The following is a 22,650-nucleotide window of genomic DNA, read 5'->3' on the forward strand; positions in this document are numbered from 1 at the left end:
GGAAAGGGGGTTGGGGGGGGGGTTAGGAGGCTTTTAGGGGGGGTTTGGGGGGTCTTAGGGGGCATTGAGGGGGGGCATGGGGTTTGGGGGGGGTCTTAGGGGGCATTTGGGGGTGTCCATGGGGGTTTGGGGGGGTCTTAGGGGCATTCGGGGGGGCCATAGGGGTTTGGGGGGGTCTTAGAGGGCGTTTGGGGGGGTCCATGGGGTTTGGGGGGGTCTTAGGGAGCATTTGGGGGGGTCCATGGGGGTTTGGGAGGGTCTTAGGTGGCATTTGAGGGGTTCCATGCGGTTTGGGGGGGTCTTAGGGGGCGTTTGGGGGGGGGCATGGGGTTTGGGGGGGTCTTTGGGGGGTTTGAGGGGGTCCTGGGGGGCTCTGAGGGGGAGCCGTGGGCTGTACCAAGGGGATTGGGGCGGGGGGGGGTGGGGGGTGTCATGGGCTGTACCATTGCACTGGGGGGGGGGGGGGGGGTTGTCCTTGGGGGTGATTGAGGGAGGGTCTGGGCTGTCCCATTACACCAGGAGCCCCGGGCTGTACCATTAGGTGTTGGGGGGGGGGGTCTGGGCTGTATCATTGGGTGTGTTTGGGGGGGAGGGGGGTGTCTCACCGTGGCGCAGCAGGAGGCGCAGGCGGCCGCCCCCCCCCCCGGACACCGTTGATGGTCACGACCGGGTCCCCCCCCTGCGCCCCAGTGCTCCCAGTTACCCACCAGTACCCGCCCAGTGCCCTCCCAGTGCTCCCAGTTACCCCCTAGAGCACACCCAGTACTCTCCCAGTACTCCCAGTTACATCCCAGTACTCCCATAGTCCTCCCAGTTAACTCCCCAGTACGCCCCAGTACTCCCAGTTCCCTCCTATTGCACCCAGCATCCTCCAGTACCCCTAGTTACCTCCCAGTAGCCCCCCAGTTTCCTCCCAGTGTTCCCAGTTCCCTCCTCGTCCCCTCCCAGTAATCCCAGTCCCCTCCCAGTCCCCTCCCAGTGCTCCCAGTTTGTACCTGGGCCCAGCCCAGTCCATCGCTGCCCTCAGGGTGGGCTGGGGGGGGGGGGTGGACACAGGGTGAGGGGGCGGTCCCAGTGCCTCCCAGTATAAACCAGTGTCCACCCAGTCCCCCCTGAGTCCCTCCCAGTTGCTCCCAGTTGCTCCCAGTCTCACCAGTTGGCAGGAGGTCGCGAGGTTCGGGTCCCACGAAGCTGGTGGCGGCAACGGGCGCGGGGGGGGCCCAGGGGCCTGGGGGGGGCACCAGTGCTCCCAGTTACCCTCCAGTTACCCTCCAGTTACCCTCCCAGGGCCCCCAAGCCCCTTCCCAGTCCCTCCCAGTGCCTCCCAGTTCCCCTCCTAGTCCCTCCCAGTCCCTCCCAGTAACCCAAGCCCCCTCCCAGTGCCTCCAATCCCCCTCCCAGTGCCCCCCAGTTTCCCCTCCCAGTACCCCCAGGTCCCCTCCCAGTGCCTCCCAGTCCCTCCCAGTACCCCCCAGGTCCCCCTCCCAGTGCCTCCCAGTCCCTCCAATCCCCTTCCCAGTGCCCCCAGTTCTCCTCCCAGTGCCCCCAGTCCCCTCCCAGTTCCTCCCAGTGCCCCCAGTTCTCCTCCCAGTGCCCCCAGTCCCCTCCCAGTTCCCCTCCCAGTCCCTCCCAGTGCCTCCAGTTCCCCTCCCAGTGCCTCCAATCCCCCTCCCAGTCCCTCCCAGTGCCTCCAATCTCCCTCCCAGTCACTCCCAGTGCCCCCAAGTCCCCTCCCAGTGCCCTCTGTTCCCCTCCCAGTGCCCCCAAGCCCCCTCCCAGTCCCTCCCAGTCCCTCCCAGTGCCTTCCCAGTGCCCCCAGTTCCCCTCCCAGTCCATCCCAGTGCCTCCAATCCCCCTCCCAGTCCCTCCCAGTGCCCCCAGTTCCCCTCCCAGTCCATCCCAGTGCCTCCAATCCCCCTCCCAGTTCCTCCCAGTGCCCCTCCCAGTGCCCCCAAACCCCCTCCCAGTCCCTCCTAGTGCCCCCCAAGCCCCCTCCCAGTCCCTCCCAGTGCCTTCCCAGTGCCCCAGTTCCCCTCCCAGTCCATCCCAGTGCCCCCAAGCCCCCTCCCAGTCCCTCCTAGTGCCCTCCCAGTGTCCCCAGTTCCCTTCCCAGTCCCTCCCAGTGCCCCAAGCCCCCTCCCAGTGCCCCTCCCAGTGCCCCCAGTTCCCCTCCCAGTCCCCTCCCAGTGCCTCCAATCTCCTTCCCAGTCCCTCCCAGTGCCTCCAATCTCCTTCCCAGTCCCTCCCAGTGCCTCCAATCTCCTTCCCAGTCCCTTCCCAGTCCCCTCCCAGTGCCCCCAGTTCCCCACCCAGTGCCCCCCAGTACCCCCAAACCCCCTCCCAGTGCCCCTCCCAGTGCCCCTCCCAGTCCCTCCCAGTCACCCACCCAGGCTGCGCAGCAGGAGGACGAGGTCGGGGTCGGGGTCCCCCCAGTTTGGGGGCGCGGGGGGGGGGGGGCGGGGAGGGGCGGCAGTAGCGCAGGACACGGGCCCCCCCCACGGCCACCACCACGCTCACTGCGGGGGGGGGGACACACCCCCCTAATTAGGGGACCCCCCGTAATTAGGGACCCCCCCCCAATTAAACACCAGCCCCCTCCAATTGAGGATCCCCCCCTCTAAGATTTTAGGGATCCCTCCACAAAGTGATGGGGACCCCCCCAAATTAGGACCCCCCCAATAATTAGCGATCCCTCCAATAATTAGGGGCACCCACCATAATTAGGGGCTTCTCCCTATAATTAGGGACCCCCCCCCATTATTAGTGACCGTTCAGAATTAGGGATCTCTCCAGTAATGAGGGGACCCCCCAATAATCAAGGATCCCCCCCCAAATTAGCGACCCCCCCATAATTAGAGATCCTCTGCAATTAGAGGCGCCCCCACAATTAGAGATCCCCCAATTAGAGATGACCCCCATAATTAAGGACCCTCCAAATTAGCGACCCCCCAATAATTAGGGACCTTTCCCATTATTAGGGCCCCCCATAATTAGGGACCTGTCCAGTAATTGGGGAACCCCCTAAATTAGCGACCCCCCCCCGCAATTAGAGACCCCTTCCAAATTAACGACGCTTCCAGTTAGGAACCTCTCATAATTAGAGATTCACTCATGATTAGAGACCCCCCACCATTATTAGGGGCCCCCATAATTAGGGATCTGTCTAATTAGGGGTCCCTCCCACAAACTGGGGACTCTGCATAATCAGGGACCTCAACCCATAATTAGGGATCCCCTATAATTAGAAATCTTCTCAATTAGAGACTCCCTCTATAATTACAACCCCACCCTATAATTAGGGACCCCCCCCCAAATTAGGACCCCCCCCCAATAATTAGCAATTCCTCCAATAATTAGGGACGCCCCTCATAATTAAGGGCTTCCCCCTATAATTAGGGATCCCCCCATTATTAGTGGCTTCCCATAATTAGCGACCCCCCCATAATTAGGGACCCTCTGCAATTAGCGATCCCCCTGCAATTAGAAATCCCCCAATTAGAGATGATCCCCATAATTAAGAAGCCCCCCATAATTAAGGACCCCCCAATAATCAAGGAGCCCCCCCAAATTAGCGACCCCCCAATAATTAGGGACCCTCCCCATTATTAGGAACTTCCTATAATTAAAAATCTCCTCAATTACAGACCCCCCCATAATTAGGGACCCCCCCTTAATTAGGGACCCCCCCCTAATTAGGGGCCCCCCACTCACCGCTGGGGACTGGGGGCGCCTGGGGGGGGCGGCATCGGGGGGGCTATGGGGGGGGAAGAACAGTCCCAGTGCTCCCAGTAACCCCCCCCAGTGCTCCCAGTGCTCCCCAACCGCTTCCCAGTAACCCCCCAGTGCTCCTAGTACCCTCCCAGTTCCTCCCAGTTTATCCCAGTGCCCCCAGTCCGCCTCCCAGTGCCTCCCCAGTGCTCCCAGTCGCCCTCCCCAGTCCATCCCAGTTGCTCCCAGCACCTCGAATCCCCTTCCCAGTCCATCCCAGTTGCTCCCAGTCCCCCACCCAGTCCATCCCAGTTGCTCTCAGTCCCCTCCCAATGCTCTCCAATGCTCCCAGTCCCCCTCCCAGTTGCTCCCAGTCCCTTCCCAATGCTCCCTAATGCTCCCAGTCCCCCTCCCAGTCCATCCCAGTCCCCCTCCCAGTCCATCCCAGTTGCTCCCCAATGCTCCCAGTCCATCCCAGTGCTCCCAGTCCATCCCAGTCCCCCTCCCAGTCCATCCCAGTGCTCTCAGTCCATCCCAGTTGCTCCCAGTCTCCCTCCCAGTTGCTCCCCAATGCTCCCAGTTCATCCCAGTGCTCCCAGTCCCCCTCCCAGTCCATCCCAGTGCTCCCAGTCCCTCTCCCAGTCCATCCCAGTGCTCTCAGTCCATCCCAGTGTTCCCAGTCCCCTTCCCAGTCCATCCCAGTGCTCCCAGTCCCCCTCCCAGTCCATCCCAGTGCTCCCAGTCCCTCTCCCAGTCCATCCCAGTGCTCCCAGTCCCCCTCCCAGTCCATCCCAGTGCTCCCAGTCCCTCTCCCAGTCCATCCCAGTGCTCTCAGTCCATCCCAGTGTTCCCAGTCCCCTTCCCAGTCCATCTCAGTGCTCCCAGTCCCCCTCCCAGTCCATCCCAGTTGCTCCCAGTCCCCCTCCCAGTCCATCCCAGTTCCCCCCCCACCCCCCCTCAGAGCTCCCAGGCCCCTCCCCCCCTCCCCTCGGGTACCGGCGTCTCCACGGCAACGCGCGGGAAGCGGGCGGAAGGGGCGGGGCCGGCGGGCGCGCGCCTCCACCAATCAGCGGGCGCGCGGCGCGAAGCCTCACGGGATTTGTAGTCCAGCCGGAAGGGCACCGTCCGTATCCACTTCCTCTTCCGGTTCCCTCATCGCGGAGGCGGCGGGGGCCAAGATGGCGGCGGGCGCCGGGGCCGGCGCCGGGATCGAGATCGGTATGGCGGCGGGGCCCGCGCCGATTTCCTTCGGCTTCAGCCGCAAAGCCAAGCGGAGGAAGGTGCTGGGGGCGGGGGCCGCGGCCCAGGACGGCGGAGACACCGATTTCCTCACGGCGGTGGAAGGGAGAGAGCTGCTGAGGTGACGGCGGCGGCGCTGGGGGGTTACTGGGAGCGTTGGGGGGTTGCTGGGAGCGTTGGGGGGTTGCTAGGAGCGCTGGGGGGTTGCTGGGAGCGCTGGGGGGTTGCTGGGAGCGCTGGGGGGTTCCTGGGAGCGCTGGGGGGTTGCTGGGAGCGTTGGGGGGTTGCTGGGAGCGCTGGGGGGTTCCTGGGAGCGCTGGGGGGTTGCTGGGAGCGTTGGGGGGTTGCTGGGAGCGCTGGGGGGTTACTGGGAGCGCTGGGGGGTTACTGGGAGCGCTGGGAGGGTACTGGGAGCGCTGGGGGGTTGCTGGGAGCGCTGGGGGGTTCCTGGGAGCGCTGGGGGGTTGCTGGGAGCGTTGGGGGGTTGCTGGGAGCGCTGGGGGGTTACTGGGAGCGCTGGGAGGGTACTGGGAGCGCTGGGGGGTTACTGGGAGCGCTGGGGGGTTGCTAGGAGCGCTGGGAGGGATACTGGGAGCGCTGGGGGGTTACTGGGAGCGCTGGGAGGGTACTGGGAGCGCTGGGGGGTTACTGGGAGCGCTGGGGGGTTGCTAGGAGCGCTGGGAGGGATACTGGGAGCGCTGGGGGGGGTACTGGGAGCGCTGGGGGGGTACTGGGAGCGGCGGGGGGTTACTGGGAGCGCTGGGAGGGTACTGGGAGCGCTGGGGGGTTGCTGGGAGCGCTGGGAGGGATACTGGGAGCGCTGGGAGGGATACTGGGAGCGCTGGGAGGGATACTGGGAGCGCTGGGAGGGATACTGGGAGCGCTGGGAGGGATACTGGGAGCGCTGGGAGGGATACTGGGAGCGCTGGGAGGGATACTGGGAGCGCTGGGGGGTTACTAGGAGCGCTGGGAGGGTACTGGGAGCGCTAGGAGGATAATGGAGGGTGATGGGGTGATACTGGGAGCACTGGGAGGGTACTGGGAGGATAATGGGGGGATACTGGGAGCGCTGGGAGAGTACTGGGAGTGCTAGGAGGGATACTGGGAGCGCTGAGAGGATAATGGGGAGATACTGGGAGCCCTGGGAGGGTACTGGGGGCTGATGGGGTGATACTGGGTGTGCTGGAAAGATAATGGGGGTGATGCGGTGATACTGGGAGTGCTGGGAGTGTACTGGGAGCGCTGGGAGGATAATGGGGGGTGATGGGGTGATACTGGGAGTACTGGGAGGATAATGGGGGGTGATGGGGTGATACTGGGAGGGTACTGGGAGCGCTGGAAGGGTACTGGGGGGTGATGGGGTGATACTGGGAGCACTGGGAGGGTACTGGGAGCGCTGGAAGAGAAATGGGGGGTGATGGGGTGATACTGGGAGTGCTGGGAGGGTACTGGGAGTGCTGGAAGGGTACTGGGGGGTGATGGGGTGATACTGGGAGCGCTGGGAGGGTACTCAGGGTTGATGGGGTGATACTGGGAGCGCTGGGAAGGATACTGGGAGTACTGGGAGGATAATGGGGGGTGATGGGGTGATACTGGGAGGGTACTGGGAGCGCTAGGAGGGTACTGGGAGCGCTGGGAGGATAATGGGGTGTGATGGGGTGATACTGGGAGTGCTGGGAGGGTACTGGGAGCGCTGGAAGGGTACTGGGGGGTGATGGGGTGATACTGGGAGCACTGGGAGGGTACTGGGAGCACTGAAAGAGTAATGGGGGGTGATGGGGTGATACTGGGAGCGCTGGGAGGGCACTGGGAGGGATACTGGGAGCACTGAAAGAGTAATGAGGGGTGATGGGGTGATACTGGGAGGGCACTGGGAGTGCTGGGAAGATAATGGGGGGTGATGGGGTGATACTGGGAGGGTACTGGGAGCGCTGGGAGGGTACTGGGAGCGCTAGGAGGGTACTGGGGGTTGATCCTATACTGTAGTCGCTTCCATATATGGTTCTATGGGGGCGTGGCTAGTGGGTGACCTCCATATATGGGTGTGAGGGGTGTGTGGCTTGCAGGGCATGACCATATATGGTCATGCTGGGGGCGTGGCCTAACGCTTAACCCCGCCCCCCTCAGCGCGCGGCCGGCCCCGCCCCCTCCGCAGGAGCTCGTCATCCCCCTGCCCCCTCCGCGGCGCCGCAGGGTCCTAGAGCCTCCCGGAGGCCACGCCCCCTCCGCCTCGGGCCACGCCCCCCCGGGCTCGGTGGAGGCGCAGGCCGTGCAGGAGCTGCTGGAGGGTGAGTTCTTAGGGATTGGGGGGTGGTTTTTGAGGGGGGGGTCCTGGGTCTGGGGGGGGTCGGGGTGGGGTTTAGGGGGGACCCAGAGCCTCCCCCCTGACCCCCCCTTTCCCCCCCAGAGGCGCGTCAGGGCCAGCAGCAGGGGGAGGGGGACGCCGGCCCCCCCCTGGCCATCCCCCTGCGCCTGCAGGAGCCCGACCTGCAGCTGCAGCCCCAGCCGGTGAGTGACCCCCCCCCGCCCCATAAGTGACCCCCCCGCCCCATAACTGACCCCTGAGTGACCCCCCCGCCCCGTAAGTGACACCCCCTGCCCCATAAGTGATCCGTGAGTCACCCCCGAGTCATCTCCTGCCCCATAAGTGACCTCTTCTGCCCCATAAGTGACCCCTGAGTCACCCCCGTGCCCCATAAGTGACCCCCCCTGCCCCATAAGTGACCCCTGAGTCACCCCCGTGCCCCATAAGTGACTCCTCCTGTTTCATAAGTGACGCCATAAGTCACCCCCGTGCCCCATAAGTGACCCCCCCTGCCCCATAAGTGACCCCTGAGTCACCCCCGTGCCCCATAAGTGACCCCCCCTGCCCCATAAGTGACCCCTGAGTCACCCCCGTGCCCCATAAGTGACCCCCCCTGCCCCATAAGTGACCTCTGAGTCACCCCCGTGCCCCATAAGTGACTCCTCCTGTTTCATAAGTGACGCCATAAGTGACCCCTCCTGCCCCATAAGTGACCCCTGAGTCATCCCTGTGCCCCCTAAGCCCCCCCCAGCCCCATAACTGCCCCCTAAGTGCCCCCCCAGCCCTGTAACTGCCCCCCCAGCCCCCCAACTGGCCCCCAAGTGCCCCCCCCAGCCCTATAACTGCCACCTAAGTACCCCCCGAGCCCCCCGAGTGCCCCCCCAGCCCCATAACCGCCCCCCGAGTGCCCCCCCAGCCCCATAACCGCCCCCCAACTGCCCCCCCAGCCCCATAACTACCCCCCCAGCCCCATAGCTGCCCCCTAACCCTGTGCCCCCCCCAGGGCCCCGAGGACTACGCGGCGGTGCCGGTGGCGGCCTTCGGGCTGGCCATGCTGCGCGGGATGGGCTGGAGCCAGGGCGAGGGCATCGGCCGCACCTTCAAACAGTGAGGGGCACCCCAAAACCAGAGTCGGGGGGGCGCACAGACCCCCCCACCCCCCTCTAAACCGCTCGGGGGGGGGGTCACGAACGGCGTTTTTGGGGTTTTATTCCAGAGTGGTGAAGCCGCTGGAGCATCGTTTGCGCCCGCGAGGCTTGGGGCTGGGGGCGGATCCGGCCCCCCCCGGCCCCCCCCGAAAGCGGGGGACGGGGGACGAAGCGGGGGACACCGGGACTGGGGGGCTGGAGGTGGGGGCCACCGTCTGCATCGAGAGCGGCCCCCACCGCGGCATGGAGGGCCAGGTGAGGGGGCCGAGCCCCCAGCTTGGGGGGCTGGGGGCTTGGGGGGGGGGATTGGGGGGCAGTTATGGGACTTGGGGGTGATTTGAGGGGCAGTTATGGGGCTTGGAGGGGGTTTGGGGGTCAGTTACGGGGATTGGGGGGTAATTTGGGGGGCAATTACGGCGCTTGAGAGAGGTTTGGGAGCAGTTATGGGGCTTCGGGGGTTGGGGGGCAGTTACGGGGCTTGAGAGGGGTGTTTGGGGGACAGTTAGGGGGCTTGGAGGGGTGTTTGGGGGGCAGTTATGGGGCTTGAGGGGGGTTTGGGGGGCAGTTATGGGGGTTGGGGGCAGTTACGGGGCTTGAGAGGGGTGTTTGGGGGGCAGTTATGGGGGTTGGGGGGCAGTTACGGGGCTTGAGAGGGGTGTTTGGGGGGCAGTTACGGGGCTTGGGGGGGGTTGGGGGTCAGTTACGGGGCTTGGGGGGTGATTTGGGGGGCAGTTATGGGGCTTGGGGGGCAGTTATGGGGCTTGAGGGGCAGTTATGGGGCTTGGAGGAGTGTTTGGGGGGCAGTTATGGGGTTTGGGGGGGTTGGGGGCAGTTATGGTGCTTGGGGGGGGTTGGGGGGCAGTTACAGGGCTTGGGGGGGTTTGGGGGTCAGTTACGGGGCTTGGGGGGTGATTTGGGGGGCATATATGGGGCTTGGAGGGCTTTGGGGTGCAGTTACGGGGCTTGAGAGGGGTTTGGGGGGCAGTTATGGGGCTTGGGGGGTGATTTGGGGGGCAGTTATGGGGTTTGGGGGGCAGTTACCAGGCCTGGGGGGGGCTTAGGGGGGCAGCTGTGGGTCTGGGGGTCCCACTATGGGTCTGGGGGTGCCCTGGGGGTCTTGCTATGGGTCTGGGGGTGCCCTGTGGGTCCCGCTGTGGGTCTGGGGGTGCCCTGGGGGTCCCGCTATGGGTCTGGGGGGTCCCGCTGTGGGTCTGGGGGTGCCCTGGGGGTCCTGCTGTGGGTCTGGGGGGTCCCACTATGGGTCTGGGGGTGCCCTGGGGGGGTCCCGCTGTGGGTCTGGGGGTGCCCTGGAGGGTCCCGCTGTGGGTCTGGGGGTGCCCTGGGGGTCCCACTATGGGTCTGGGGGGGCTGTAGGGGGTCCCACTGTGGGTCTGGGGGTCCCGCTGTGGGTCTGGGGGTGCCCTGGGGGTCCCGCTATGGGTCTGGCGGTCCCACTATGGGTCTGGGGGTTCCCTGGGGGTCCCACTATGGGTCTGGGGGTGCCCTGTGGGTTTGACCCCCATGTTGGGGGGGGGGGACAGATCCTGGCTCTGCTCCCCGAGACCGCGAGGGTCGTGGTTCGCCTGGCGCTGGGGGCCCAGCCGGTCACCGTCTCGCTGCACGCGCTGCGTGAGTCCCAGTACCTCCCAGTAACTCCCAGTAACTCCCAGTTCCCCCCCCCAAGTTCTTCCCAGTAACCTGAAGCGCCAACTGGGAGCTTCCAGTAACGTCTAACTAGTCCCCAGTAACTCTCCCAGTAACCCCCGATGCCAACTGGGAAGTTCCAGCAGCATCTAACTAGTCCCCAGTTCCACCCCCAGCTCAGCCCAGTAACTCCCAGTTACTCCTGCTTTCTCCCAGTATCGCCCCCAGTAACCGTCCAGCCTTCCCAGTGCCTCCTCAGGTCCTCCCAGTAACCAACTAGGAACTTCCAGTAACATCTAACTAGTCCCCAGAACACCCCCCACTCAGCCCAGTAACTCCCAGTTCCTCCCAGTAACCCTCCCTGGTTTCTCCCAGTAACCCCCAGTGCTAACTGGGAATGTCCAGTAACATCTAAGTAGTCCCCAGTACCCCTCACTCATCCCAGTTACTCCCAGTTCCCCCCCCAGTTACTCCCAGTTCCCCCCCCAGTTACTCCCAGTTCCCCCCCCAGTTACTCCCAGTTCCCCCTGACTTCTTCCTAGTTCCTCCCAGTAACCCTCCCTGGTTCTTCCCAGTAACCCCCAGTGCTAGCTGGGAACATCCAGTAACGTCTAACTAGTTTCCAGTAACCCTCCCAGTTCCTCCCAGTAACCCCCAGTGCCAGTTCTCCACCAGTATCTTCCCAGTTCACCCCCCCAGCCCCTTCCCAGTTCCTCCCAGTCCTCCCCAGTTCCTCCCAGTCCCTCCCAGTTCTCCCAGTCCCCTTTCCCCCAGTCCCTCCCAGTTCTCCCAGTTCCCCCTTTTCCCCCCAGTTCCCCCTTTTCCCCCCAGTTCCCCCCAGTTCCCCCTTTCCCCCCAGTCCCTCCCAGTTCTCCCAGTTCCCCCTTTTCCCCCCAGTTCTCCCAGTTCCCCCTTTCCCCCCAGTCCCTCCCAGTTCTCCCAGTTCCCCCTTTCCCCACAGGCCCCTGCAGCCGCGTCCCTGAGCCGCCCCCGGAGCCCCCCAAGCTGAGGGGGGGCAAGAGGAAGGAGCCCCCCGAAACAGAGAGGTGGGGGGGCACGGCCCCTATAGGGGTCTGGGGGGGGGGCTGTGACCCCCTATAGGGTCTGGGGGTGGGGCTGTGACCACTATAGGGGCTCAGGGGGGACACTTTGATCCCTATATGGATTGGAGGGGGGGGAGCGATGATTTGGGGGGTCCCTAGGGGTTTGGGGGGGGGGCTGTGACTTCTATAGGGACTTGGAGGGGAAATTTTGATCTCTATAGGGGTTTTGATCCCTATAGGGGCTCGAAGGGGGGAGCGTTGATCCCTATAGGAAGGGGCTTTTACTCCTATAGGGATTGGAGGAGCTGGGGAGGGATGATTTGGGGGTCCATAGTGGTTTTGGGGGGTGGCTGTGATCTCTATAGGGACTTGGAGAGGGTTTTTCACTCCTATAGGGGGTTGGGGGGGGGTTGTCTCCTATAGGAATTATGGGGTCTTTGTCCTCTATAGGGCTGGGATGGAGGCTTTGGGGGGGGTCTGTGGGGGTTTTGGGGGGCTGTGACCCCTATAGGGACTTGAGGAGGGGGGAGGCTTTGACCCCTATAGGGATTTGGGAGGGTGTATTTTGATCCCTATAGGAGTTTGGGGGGGGTTTAACTCCTATAGGAACTTGGAGAGGGCTTGGAGAGGGGGCTTCGACCCTTATAGAGGTTTGGGGGGGGCCTTTGGGGGGGGTCTGTGATTTCTATAGGGGTTTGGGGAGGGTCCATAGGGGCTTGGGGAGCTCTAGGGAGGTTGGGGGGGGGGGGCTGGGACCCCCTTTTAGAGTTTTGGGGTCCCCTCCTGACCTTTGTGCCTCCCCCCCCCCCTTTATTTCTAGGCCCCCCAAGCAGCCGCGAGGGGCCCCCCCCCTTTCCTGGCTGCGGCGCGACCTGCGTGTTCGCTGCGTCCACAGGGGCTTCTGCCAGGGCCGCTTCTACAACTGCAAGGTGGGGGGGGACCCCAAAACCCACGGGGGCTCCCCCAAAATCCCCTAAAACCAGAGGGGGGGCCCTAAAACCAGAGGGAGGGGGTCTAAAACCAGAAGGGGGGGGGTCTAAAATCCAGGGAAGGCCCTAAAACTGGGGTTGGGAGGGGCTTTGAGGAGCTAATGGGGGGGGCTGCACCCCAAAACTGGCCCGGGGGAGGATTTGGGGGGGGTCTCTGTGCCTCCAACCCTTCCCAGATCTTCCTGGGGGCCTCCCTGTGCCCCCCAAACCCATCCTAGATGCCCCCCAAACCCTCCCAGATGTCCCCAAACACATCCCATATGTTTCTGGGGTGTTCCTGCACCCCCAAACCCTTCCCAGATGTCCCCAAACTCATCCCATATGTTTCTGGGGTGTTCCTGCACCCCCAAACCTTTCCCTGATGCTCCAAAACCCTTCCCAGATGCCCCCAAACCCCACCCTGGTGTCCCTGGGGGTGTCCCCTGTGCCCCAAAACCCCTCCCAGGTGCCCCAAACCAATCCCAGATGCTTCTGGGGGTGTCTGTGTGACCCCAAACCTCTCCCAGATGCCTTTGGGGGGTGTTCCTGCCCCCCCAAACCCCTCCTAGATACTCTCCAACCCCTCTCTGGTGTCCCTGGGGGGGGGTTCTTGCACCCCAAACCCCAAATTTCTCCCCCAGATGGTGGTTGAGGACATGCTGTCGCCCGACACCTGCGTCTGCCGGACGGACGAGGGGCACCTGGTGGAAGGTGAGGCCCGTCTAGTCCCTGAGTTTCGGGGGGACCTGAGGGGGTCCCTGACAGCCCCCCCCAATTTTCTTTGAACCCCCCAGGGCTGCAGGAATCGATGCTGGAAACCGTGATCCCGCGAGGTGACGACGAGTGTGTGATGGTGGTTCTGGGGCAGCACGCGGGGAAGGTGAGCGGCCCGGGGGGGGGGAGCAAAAGGGGGGGGGGTTTCTCTTCGCTCCGAACCCTCCCCAAACCGCGATGCTGTTACCTCCCTCCAGGTGGGGAAGATCGTGGAGCGGGAGGCGGCGCGGAGCCGTGTGCTGGTGCAGCTGGAGCGGGAGGCGCGGCGGGTGCTGGAGTTCGACTACGACGCCGTCTGCCACTACGTGGGGCGGCACGAGGACGATTGAGGCTCCTCTGAGCCCCCCAAAACTGCTTGCCGGGTTCCCACGTGGCTGCCTGAAGCAAGTTTTGAGTTTCCAACTTGGCTACTTAAAAGCTGGTTGCCAGGTTCCAACATGGCTGCCTGAGAGGATTTGCCAGGCTCCAAAATGGCCGCCGAAATGGACCTGCCAGCTTCCAAGATGGCTGCCTGAAAGGACTCACCAGTTTCCGATGTGGCTGCCTGAAGCTACTTGCCAGGTTCCAACATGGCTGCCCGAGAGGCCTTGGTAGGTTCTAACATGGCTACTTGAAGCTGGTTGCCAGGTTCCAAGATGGCTGCTTGAGAGGATTCACCAGCTTCCAACATGGCTGCCTGATAGGACTTGCCAGCCTCTAAGATGGCCGCCTAAATGGCCTTGCCAGGTTCCAAGATGGCTGCCTTGCTGAGGGAGATCTCAACCTTTTTGAGGTCAAGTTCCCTTTTTTTAGGTAAATTCACGTTTTTTTGAGGCAAAATCCTCTCCTTGAAGTGAAAAAGCCCCGTTCCTGAAGTAAAAATCCCTTCCTTGAGGTCGAATAAATTCTCATGGAGGTCGGAGTCGCTTTTCTTCGCTTAAAATCAAGTCCTTGAGGGGAAAAATTCTCTTTCCTGAGGTAAATATTGTTATTTGTGAGGTAAAACCCCATTTTCTAGGGTAAAATCCCCTCCGTGAGATGAAAAATTCGCTTTCCTGAGGTAAAAGATTTTTTTCCTGAGGTAAAAATCTCTCCCGTGAGGTAAAATCGTCCTTTTTTTGAGGTAAATTCCATTTTTTTGATGTAAACCCCCCTTTTTGAATAAAACCTCTTTTTTTCTGAGCGAACTCCCTTTTTCTTGAGGGAAAATCTTCTTTTAAGCTAAAACCCCCTTTTATTAACCAACCCCCAGTTTTTCTGAGGTTAAAAAGAACTTATTGAGTTCAAAAACCCCTTTTTGAGGTAAACTCCACCATTTTGAGGTAAAGAATTCAATTTTTAAGTAAAAAAAGCACCTTTTTGAGGCAAAAACCCCTTTTTGAAGTCAAAACCTCTATTTTCAGGTAATAAAAAATCGTTTTGAAGTAAAAAAATCCCATTTTTGAGGCAAACCCCCCTTTTTCAAAGGAAAAAAGCCTTTTCTTGGAAGAAAAGATCCCTCCCTCCTCTTTTTGAGGATAAAACCTTCCTCTTTTAGAGGTAAAAAACCTCATTGAAGTTAAACAAACCCGTTTTTTGAAATAAAGAATCGTATTTCGAGGTCACACAAGCCCCTTTGGAAATAACGAAGCAGTTTTTGAGGTAAAAAATCTCTTTTTTGAGGATTAACCCCCTTATTTTTGAGGCAAAGAACCCGCTGAAGGTAATAAAACCTTTTGAAGTGAAACCAACAGGTTTTTTGAGGGAAAAATCCTTTTTGAGGGAAAACTCCTTTTTTTTTTGAGGGAAAACTCCTTGAAAACTCCTCCTTTCTGAGGGAAAACTCCTCCATTTTTTTGAGGGAAAACTCCTCCATTTTTTTGAGGGAAAACTCCTCCATTTTTTTGAGGGAAACCTCCTCCTCCTTTCTGAGGGAAAACCCCTCCCTTTTTCTTGAGGGAAAACCCCTCCCTTTTTCTTGAGGGAAAACCCCTCCCTTTTTCTTGAGGGAAAACTCCTTGAAAACTCCTCCTTTTTTGAGAGAAAAACTCCTCCTTTTTGAGGCCCCCGCGGCCTCACGGGGCCGAGTCCCCCAAGCCCCATGTTGGGGGGGGGTTGTACCCCATTAAACCCCCTGGAATTGGGGGGGGGTAAGAAATCGCTCCAACCAGACCCCGCTTGATCCCAAATATCTTCTTTATTACCCAAAAATACTTGGGGGGCCCCCGTGCCCCCCAAAACCAAGCACCCCCCATCCCTCCCTCCCCCTTTGCAGTGAGGGGGGGGTCCTCGGCCGCGCCCCTGCCAGGCTTTGGGGGCGCAGCGTCACCTCGGGGTGGGGGGGAGGACGATTTTGGGGTGCAGGAGCTGATTTTGGGGGGCCAACCCCTCCCTCCAACCTTCAGCCCCCCCCCAAGATGGGGGGGACCCCCAAAAAACTTGATTTTGGGGGGCTGGGGAGGGGGGGTTTGATGCTATGGAATCCCTCCAAAATGGAGGGAAGCGCTGGAGATTTTGGGGTGCGGCCCCCCTAGAAGGGGCGGGGGTCCTGCTGGGGGGCCTCCCCGGGGCTGGGGGGGGCGCCGCGGGGGGGCACCTCGATCAGGCGGGGCTTGTCGATGACGCGGGCGCCGCGAGGGCCTTTCTCCACGATGCCGATGATCCAGGCCTGGTGACCCTCGCCTCGCGCCTTCAGCTCCGCGCAGAAGCGCGCCGCCTGCTCCCGCGGGAGGCAGATCAGGAGCCCCCCTGCGGAACAAAAAAAAGGGGGCGTTCCCCGAGTGGGGCACCCCCAAAATGAAGAGTTTTGGGGGCCAGCAGCCAACATTGAGGTTCTCCACCCAACATTTTGCTCCTCCAGCCTCCAATTCTGATGTTTCCTTCACCCAACGTTGACATTCTCCACCCAATTTTGAGATCGCCAACAAAAACAGGCGTTGAAGGGACCCCAAAATGAAGAGTTTTGGAGGCTGTCACCCAATATTGAGGTTTTCCACTCAACTTCAAGGTTCTCCACCCAACATTTTGCTCCTCTACACTCCAATTCTGATGTTTTTTCCACTCAACATTGACATTCTCTACCCCATTTTGAGGTCCCCACCTAAAAGGGGTGTTGGGGAGACCCCAAAATGAAGAGTTTTGGGGGCCAGCAGCCAACGTTGAGGTTCTCCACCCTCCAATTTTGATGTTTGTTTCATCCAGTGTTAACGTTCTCCACCCAATTTTGAGGTCCCCAACAAAAAGGGTTGTTGAGGGGACCCCAAAATCAAGAGTTTTGGAAGCCATCACCTAATGTTGAGGTTCTCCACCCAACTCTGAGGTTCTCCCACCCAACTTTTGGGGTCCCCTTCATACCGGAGGTCTCGGGCGAGGTGCCCTGGAGCAGCGCGAAGCGGGAGCCGCAGGCCTTGCTGACGGCAGCCATCTTGGCGATGACGGGCAGGTTGTGGATGACGAAGGCCACCTCCTGGCGCTGCTGGCCGGCCAGCGTCCGAGCGTGGCCCAGGATCCCAAAGCCCGTCACGTCCGTGGCCGCGTGAGCTCCGAACGCTCGCATCAAACCTGCGGCTGGTGGCCAGGAGGTCACCCCTTTGTCCACCACCCCCCCGAAAAAAATGGCCCCCAGGGAGTCCCCGAGGGCGCGGGGCCTACCTGTGCGGTTGAGGGTAGCCATGTTGAACATGGCTTCCTGGTAGGCCAGCTCCACCTCCTCCCGCGTCACCACCAGCTTCAGCTTGTTCCAGCGTTCCGGCTGCCAGGAGAACAGGAATGGGGTGAGGAACATCTAGAGGGGCTTGGGGGGCACTTGGGGACCTCCATGTCCTCCTCCAGGTCTTCTTGAGAACAGCTGGGGCAGCTCAGGGACCTCCGAGGGGACTTGAGGCCCCCTTGGAGACATCTAGGGGGGCTTGGGGGTGGCTCCAGGTCCCCTTGAGGACGTCTGGAAGGGCTCAAGGGCCTCTTGGAGACATCTCAGGGAGGTTGGGGGCCCCTGCGATGGTTCCTTGTCCCCCTGGAGTCACCTAGGGGGGGTTGTGGCACTCTTGGGGACATCTTGGGGTCCTCTTGGAGACCTCTGTGGTGGCTCCAAGTCCCCTTAGGGGCATCTAGGGGGAGTTAAGGTCCCCATGGTGGTTCTTCAGGACATCTTGGAGACCTCTGTGGTGGCTCCAGGTGTCCTTAGGGGTGTCTGGGTGGAGTTAAGGTCCCCATAGTGGCTCTTGGGGACCCCTGTGGTGGCTCCAACATCTGGAGGAGCTCGACGGCCCTCGCAGCAGCTCGATGTCCCCTTTTGGCGGTGGCTTTGTCCCTCTGGGGACATCAGGAGGGGCTTGGAGGCACTTGGGGACATGTGGTGGCATCTCAGGAGGCTTGAGGACACCTTGAGGGGCTCCGGAGACTCACGTTGTCCAACCAGTGGTGGGCGCTGACGGCCACGTGTGTCCCCAGGGGCTTGGTCAGCACCAGGACGTCCCCGGGCACGGCGCTGTCGGGCCTGCGATCCAGCCCATAATGAGCACCAGGGACCTCGTTAACCGCCCCCGAGTAACGAGGGAGCTCAGCCCGACCGCCCATCCCAGTGCTCCCAGTATGGAGTCTCGTCCTGACCCCCCAGATCCCAGTGTTCCCAGTGCAGGGTCTCATCCTGAGGCCTCCTTGGGTCCTCATCCCAGTGTTCCCAGTACGAGTTCCCATCCTGACCCCCCAGATCCCAGTGTTCCCAGTATGGGGTCCCATCCTGCACCCTCCATCCCAGTAATCCCAGTTTGGGGTCCCATCCTGCCCCCTCAAATCCCAGTATTCCCAGTTTGGGGTCCCATCCTGCACCCTCCATCCCAGTGTTCCCAGTACGGGGTCCCATCCTGCCCCCCCCAAATCCCAGTATTCCCAGTATGAGGTCCCATCCTGAACCCCCCATCCCAGTAATCCCAGTTTGGGATCCCATCCTGCATCCTCCATCCCAGTAATCCCAGTATGGGGTCCCATCCTGCCCCCCCAAATCCCAGTATTCCCAGTTTGGGGTCCCATCCTGCCCCCCCAAATCCCAGTATTCCCAGTTTGGGGTCCCATCCCACCCCCCCCAATCCCAGTATATGGTCCCATCCTGCCCCCTCAAATCCCAGTATTCCCAGTATGGAGTCCCACCCTGCCCCCAATCCCAGTATTCCCAGTTTGGGATCCCACCCTGCCCCCAATCCCATTTTCTCACATAATGAACTCGTTAGGCTGGCAGACGACGGTGGCGACGCCGCCCACGATGAGCCAGGGGTTCAGCACCGTCTGGCCCCCCGTCACCGACGTCCCCGCGTCCTCGGCTGCGTCCCGGAAGCCTCGGACCACCAGCGGCATCACCTTGTCCCGCTCCTGGAATGGGGGGGGGGACAAACCAGTATTCCCAGTCTGGGGGCACAGCCTGATCCCAGTATAGGGTCCCATTCGAATTCCCTTAAGGCCCCCATCCCAGTGTTCCCAGTTTCGGGTCACATCCTAATCCCTCCGATCCCAGTATTCCCAGTGCAGGATCTCACCTTGACCCCCTCATTCCAGTGTTCCCAGTGCAAGATCCCACACTGACCCCCCCCCATCCCAGTGTTCCCAGTGCAGGGTCCCATCCTGACCCCCCCAAATCCCAGTGTTCCCAGTGCAGGGTCCCATCCTGACCCCCCAAATCCCAGTATTCCCAGTGCAGGGTACCCTCTCATTCCAGTACTCCCAGCGCAGGGTCCCATCCTGACCCCCCCAAATCCCAGTGTTCCCAGTGCAGGGTCTCACCTTGACCCCCTCATTCCAGTATTCCCAGTGCAGGGTCCCATCCTGACGCCCCCCAGTCCCAGTATTCCCAGTACAAAGTCCTATCCTGATCCCCATAGGGTCCCCATCCCAGTATTCCCAGTGCAGGGTCCCACCCTGACCCCACAATCCCAGTATTCCCAGTACAACGCCCTATCCTGATCCCCATAGGGTCCTCAACCCAGTATTCCCAGTGCCGGGTCCCATCCTGACCCCCCCCACCCCAGTATTCCCAGTGCAGAGTCCCACCCTGCCCCCCCCAATCCCAGTATTCCCAGTAGAAAGTCCTATCCTGATCCCTACAGGGTCCCCGACCCAGTATTCCCAGTGCAGGATCCCACCCTGACCCCCCCAAATCCCAGTATTCCCAGTACAAGGTCCTATCTTGATCCCCATAGGGTCCCCAACCCAGTGTTCCCAGTACAGGGTCCCATCCTGACCCCCCAATCCCAGTATTCCCAGTTTGGGGTCCCATCCTGACCCCCCAAATCCCAGTGTTCCCAGTGCAGGGTCCCATCCTGCCCCCCCCATTCCATCCCAGTGTTCCCAGTTTGCCCCCCCACCTCGTCACTCATCTTCTGGCTGACGCTGAGCAGCATGAGGACGTTGTCGCACTCGGTGATTCCCATCGCGTAGAGGTCGCTCAGCACGTTGGCGCAGGCGATGCGGCCCTGGAAAGGAGCGGAAAAACATGGATTTTGGGGTCCAGAGGGGAGTTTGGGGGCCCAGGGGGAGATTTAGCAGGAAAAAAGGGAGATTCAGAGGGTGCGGGAGGGAATTTAGGGTCCCTAGGAGAGCTTGAGGGGATCCAAAGTGGGTTTTGGGGTGCCCGTGAGAGGATTTTGGGGCCTAGGAAGGGATTTGAGGGGGCTTAGGTTGGGATTTGGGGTCCCCAGGGGAAGCTGGGGGATCGCAAGTGGGTTTTGGGGTGCCCACAAGAGCATTTAGGGGCCCAGGAGGGGATTTGGGGTGTCTGAGGTGACATCTGGGGGATCCCCAAGAGGATTTGGGGTCCCCAAGAGAGCTTGGGGTGATCCCAAATGGGATTTGGTGTTCTCAAGAGGTATTTTTGGGGTGTCTAGAAGAGTTGAGAGTGGGGTTTGGGGATCCTTTGGGGGATAAAAGGGGATTTGGGGGGATCCCAAGTGGGTTTTGGGGTGGCAAGGAGAGAATTTGGGGGCCAAGGAGGGGATTTGGGGTGCCTAGAAAAAAAATTGGGTGCCCCCTGAGGAAATCTGGGGCGCAAAGGGGCTGGTTTGGGGGCACCAAGATACTTTTTGGGGATACAAAGATGGATTTTGGGTTGCAGGACACAAGTTCTGGGGCGCTACCGCGTACAACCTCTTCCACCAGAGGTTTCACAGATGGATTTTGGGGCGCAAAGGTGGATTTTGGAGGGGTCACAGGGTGCGGAGACGCGTTGTCGGGGTGCAGGAGGGGGATTTTGGGGGGGCTACCATCATGTAGGGATCCTCCACCAGCGGGTAGAAGAAGTCGGTGGTTTGCACCAGCGAGAGGCCCCCGTGCCGCAGCGGCACCACGCACGCGTCCAGCCCGATCCCTGCACCCGGGGGACCCCAAATTCAGCGCCTACACCCCCCCAATTCCCCCCCCATCCCAACACCCTTTGAACCCCTTTCCCTTCCAATCCTGGTGCCCTTTGCCCCCCCTTCCCCCCTCCCAGTGCTCTTTGCCCCCCTCTATACCCTGTGCCCCACCCCCTTCCCACTGCCCTTTGCCCCCCCCCCCTTATCTCACCTCCCCCTCCTGCTTCCCCCCCATTTCTTCCCCCAGGAACCCCCATTTCTTCCCCCGACCCCCACCTTTTGCCCCCCCCCACTTCTCCCCCCAAGCCCCATTTGCCCCCCAGCCCCATTTTGCCCCCAACCTCACTTTTTGCCCCCCAAACCCCACTTTTCGCTCCCCCCTCACTTCTTCCCCCCCAAGTCCTATTTGCCCAGCCCCCATTTGCCCCCCAACCCAATTCTCACCCCCCCAAATCCCACTTTTTGCCCCCAACCCCAATTCTCAGCCCCCCAAACCCCACTTTTCACCCCCCAAACCCCACTTTTCACCCCCCCCTCACTCCTTCACCCCCCGAGGCCTATTTGCCCAGCTCCCATTTGGCCCCCAACCCACTTTTTGACCCCTCAACCCTATTTTTCATCCTTGTTCACTTTTTTCCTCTCAAGCCCTATGCACCCGGCCCCCATTTGCCCCCCCAAACCCCACTTTTTGACCCCCCAAACCCCACTTTTTGACCCCCCAAACCCCACTTTTTGACCCCCCCCTTCCCCACGAAGCCCTATGTGCCCAGCCCCCATTTGCCCCCCAAACCCCAATTTTTGCCCCCTAAACCCCAACTTTTGCGCCCCCAAACCCCAATTCTTGCCCCCTCACTTCTCCCCCCACCAAGCCCTATGTGCCGAGCCCCTATTTGCCCCCCCCCCCCCACTTTTCATCCCCCCAATCCTACTTCTCGCCCCCCAAGCTCTATTTGCTCAGCCTCCATTTGCCTCCCCAGCCCAATTTTGCCCCCCCCTCAACCCCCACATTTTGGCTCCCCTCAACCCCTTTTTCCCTCGACCCCCACATTTTGCCCCCTCAACCCCCACATTTTGCTCCCCCAGCCCCCACATTTTGCTCCCCCAGCCCCCACATTTTGCTCCCCTCAACCCCTTTTCCCCCAACCCCCACATTTTGCTCCTCCCTGACCCCCACATTTTGCTCCTCCCTGACCCCCACATTTTGCTCCCTCAACCCCTTTTCCCCTCAACCCCCACATTTTGCTCCCCTCAACCCCCACATTTTGCTCCCCTCAACTCCTCTTCCCCCCGACCCCTACGTTTTACTCCCCTCGACCCCTTTTCCCCCCGACCCCCACGTTTTGCTCCCCTCGACCCCTTTTCCCCTCGACCCCCACGTTTTGCTCCCCTCAACCCCTTTTCCCCCCAGCCCCCACATTTTGCCCCCCCAGCCCCCACATTTTGCTCCCCTCAACCCCTTTTCCCCTCGACCCCCACTTTTTGCCCCCCGACCCCCACTTTTTGCCCCCCCGACCCCTTTTCCCCTCAACCCCCACATCTTGCCCCCCTCAACCCCCACATCTTGCCCCCCTCAACCCCCACATCTTGCCCCCCTCAACCCCCACATCTTGGCCCCCTCAACCCCCACCTTTCGCCCCTAAAGCCCTATTGGCCCAGCCCCCATTTGCCCCCCACCCCACTTCTTGCCCCCCAACCCCCCTTCTTGCCCCCCTTTGCCCCACCCGGCCCCCCTCTCCCCCCTCACCCAGGGCCGCCCCCCCGCCGCTCTCTCCTTCCCCGCCGCCGCCTGAGGCGATGCCGGTGCCGAGCGGCGCCAGCAGCCGCAGCAGCTGCTCCTGGGGCACTTTGCAGCCTCAGCCCCGCAGCTCCCCGTAGCCCGTGAGGCGCCAGCCCGGGTCCAGCCCCAGAGACACCGGGTCGAAGGGCCGGTACCCGCCGGGAGCCGCGCCGGGAGAGCCGGGCAGCGCCGCCATCTTGGACTGAGGCCGCAGGGAGAGAGGGCGCCGCAGGGCAGCGGGGCGGGCGCGGATTGGTTCTTAAGGAAAAGGGGGCGGGGCCTGGGAGAACGGAGAGCGCTGATTGGTTGAACGGAAGGGCGGGAAATACGGAGGCGGGCACCTATTGGCTCTTAGGGCAGAAGGGGCGGGGCCAAGGGGAAAGGGCGGGCGCTGAGTACGTGATGACGCATAGGGGGCGTGACCAACGGGAAGGGAGGGAATAGAGACGCGGGCGCTGATTGGTTCGCATAGCAAAGGGGGCGTGGCCACGTGGCTGATTGGTTGGCGGGGCCAAGGGGGCGGGGCCAAGGGGAAGGGGCGGGAATGGGGAGGAAATACTCATTAAGAACTGATTGTTTCTTAAGGCAAAAGGGGCGGGGCCAGGGAGAAGTGCGAGAATAGGTAGGAGGCCGGCGCTGATTGGCTCTCGAGGTGAACGGGGCAAGAGCGGACGCTGATTGGTTGACGGGGCCAAGGGGGCGGGGCCACGGGAGGGCGGGAATAGGGAGGTGGGCGCTGATTGTGTCAC

At 61.6% G+C, this 22,650-nt stretch overlaps 2 protein-coding genes and 1 long non-coding RNA gene across 3 annotated transcripts; 1 reads left to right on the plus strand and 2 right to left on the minus strand.

Annotated features, from left to right (window-relative positions):
* Positions 1 to 982: 982 nt before the first annotated feature.
* On the minus strand, positions 983 to 2,423 carry LOC138735001 (uncharacterized). The gene is made up of 3 exons (XR_011339662.1): positions 2,387 to 2,423; positions 1,154 to 1,228; positions 983 to 1,033 (listed from the first exon to the last, which is right to left on the minus strand). It is a non-coding gene; the product is annotated as an uncharacterized lncRNA (long non-coding RNA).
* Positions 2,424 to 4,867: 2,444 nt separating this feature from the next.
* On the plus strand, positions 4,868 to 13,730 carry GPKOW (G-patch domain and KOW motifs). Its single transcript, XM_069882852.1, has 11 exons — positions 4,868 to 5,068; positions 7,075 to 7,235; positions 7,355 to 7,455; positions 8,256 to 8,359; positions 8,469 to 8,655; positions 9,942 to 10,029; positions 11,006 to 11,090; positions 11,908 to 12,016; positions 12,697 to 12,766; positions 12,850 to 12,935; positions 13,027 to 13,730. The coding sequence occupies exons 1-11, from the start codon at positions 4,887 to 4,889 to the stop codon at positions 13,156 to 13,158; spliced, it is 1,305 nt and encodes a 434-aa protein (XP_069738953.1). The 5' UTR covers positions 4,868 to 4,886; the 3' UTR covers positions 13,159 to 13,730.
* Positions 13,731 to 14,965: 1,235 nt separating this feature from the next.
* LOC138735000 (selenide, water dikinase 2-like) lies at positions 14,966 to 22,122 on the minus strand. The gene is made up of 8 exons (XM_069882853.1): positions 21,869 to 22,122; positions 20,035 to 20,138; positions 19,141 to 19,248; positions 17,997 to 18,151; positions 17,192 to 17,282; positions 16,439 to 16,538; positions 16,142 to 16,354; positions 14,966 to 15,535 (listed from the first exon to the last, which is right to left on the minus strand). Exons 1-8 carry the CDS (start codon positions 22,095 to 22,097, stop codon positions 15,318 to 15,320), a joined length of 1,218 nt encoding a protein of 405 aa, XP_069738954.1. The 5' UTR covers positions 22,098 to 22,122; the 3' UTR covers positions 14,966 to 15,317.
* Between the last annotated feature and the right edge of the window lie 528 nt (positions 22,123 to 22,650).

This window comes from Phaenicophaeus curvirostris, unplaced genomic scaffold, assembly GCF_032191515.1.
Source record: "Phaenicophaeus curvirostris isolate KB17595 unplaced genomic scaffold, BPBGC_Pcur_1.0 scaffold_370, whole genome shotgun sequence".
Taxonomy (NCBI): domain Eukaryota; kingdom Metazoa; phylum Chordata; class Aves; order Cuculiformes; family Cuculidae; genus Phaenicophaeus; species Phaenicophaeus curvirostris.

What these genes read in the sequence shown, in the direction of transcription:
- GPKOW (XM_069882852.1), top strand. Translation starts at nt 4,887, where the DNA reads ATGGCGGCGGGCGCCGGGGCCGGCGCCGGGATCGAGATCGGTATGGCG. An exon ending in ACCGCGGCATGGAGGGCCAG is followed by an intron (nt 8,656 to 9,941) that starts GTGAGGGGGCCG and finishes GGGGGGGGACAG; the next exon opens with ATCCTGGCTCTGCTCCCCGA. An exon ending in GCCGCTTCTACAACTGCAAG is followed by an intron (nt 12,017 to 12,696) that starts GTGGGGGGGGAC and finishes TTTCTCCCCCAG; the next exon opens with ATGGTGGTTGAGGACATGCT.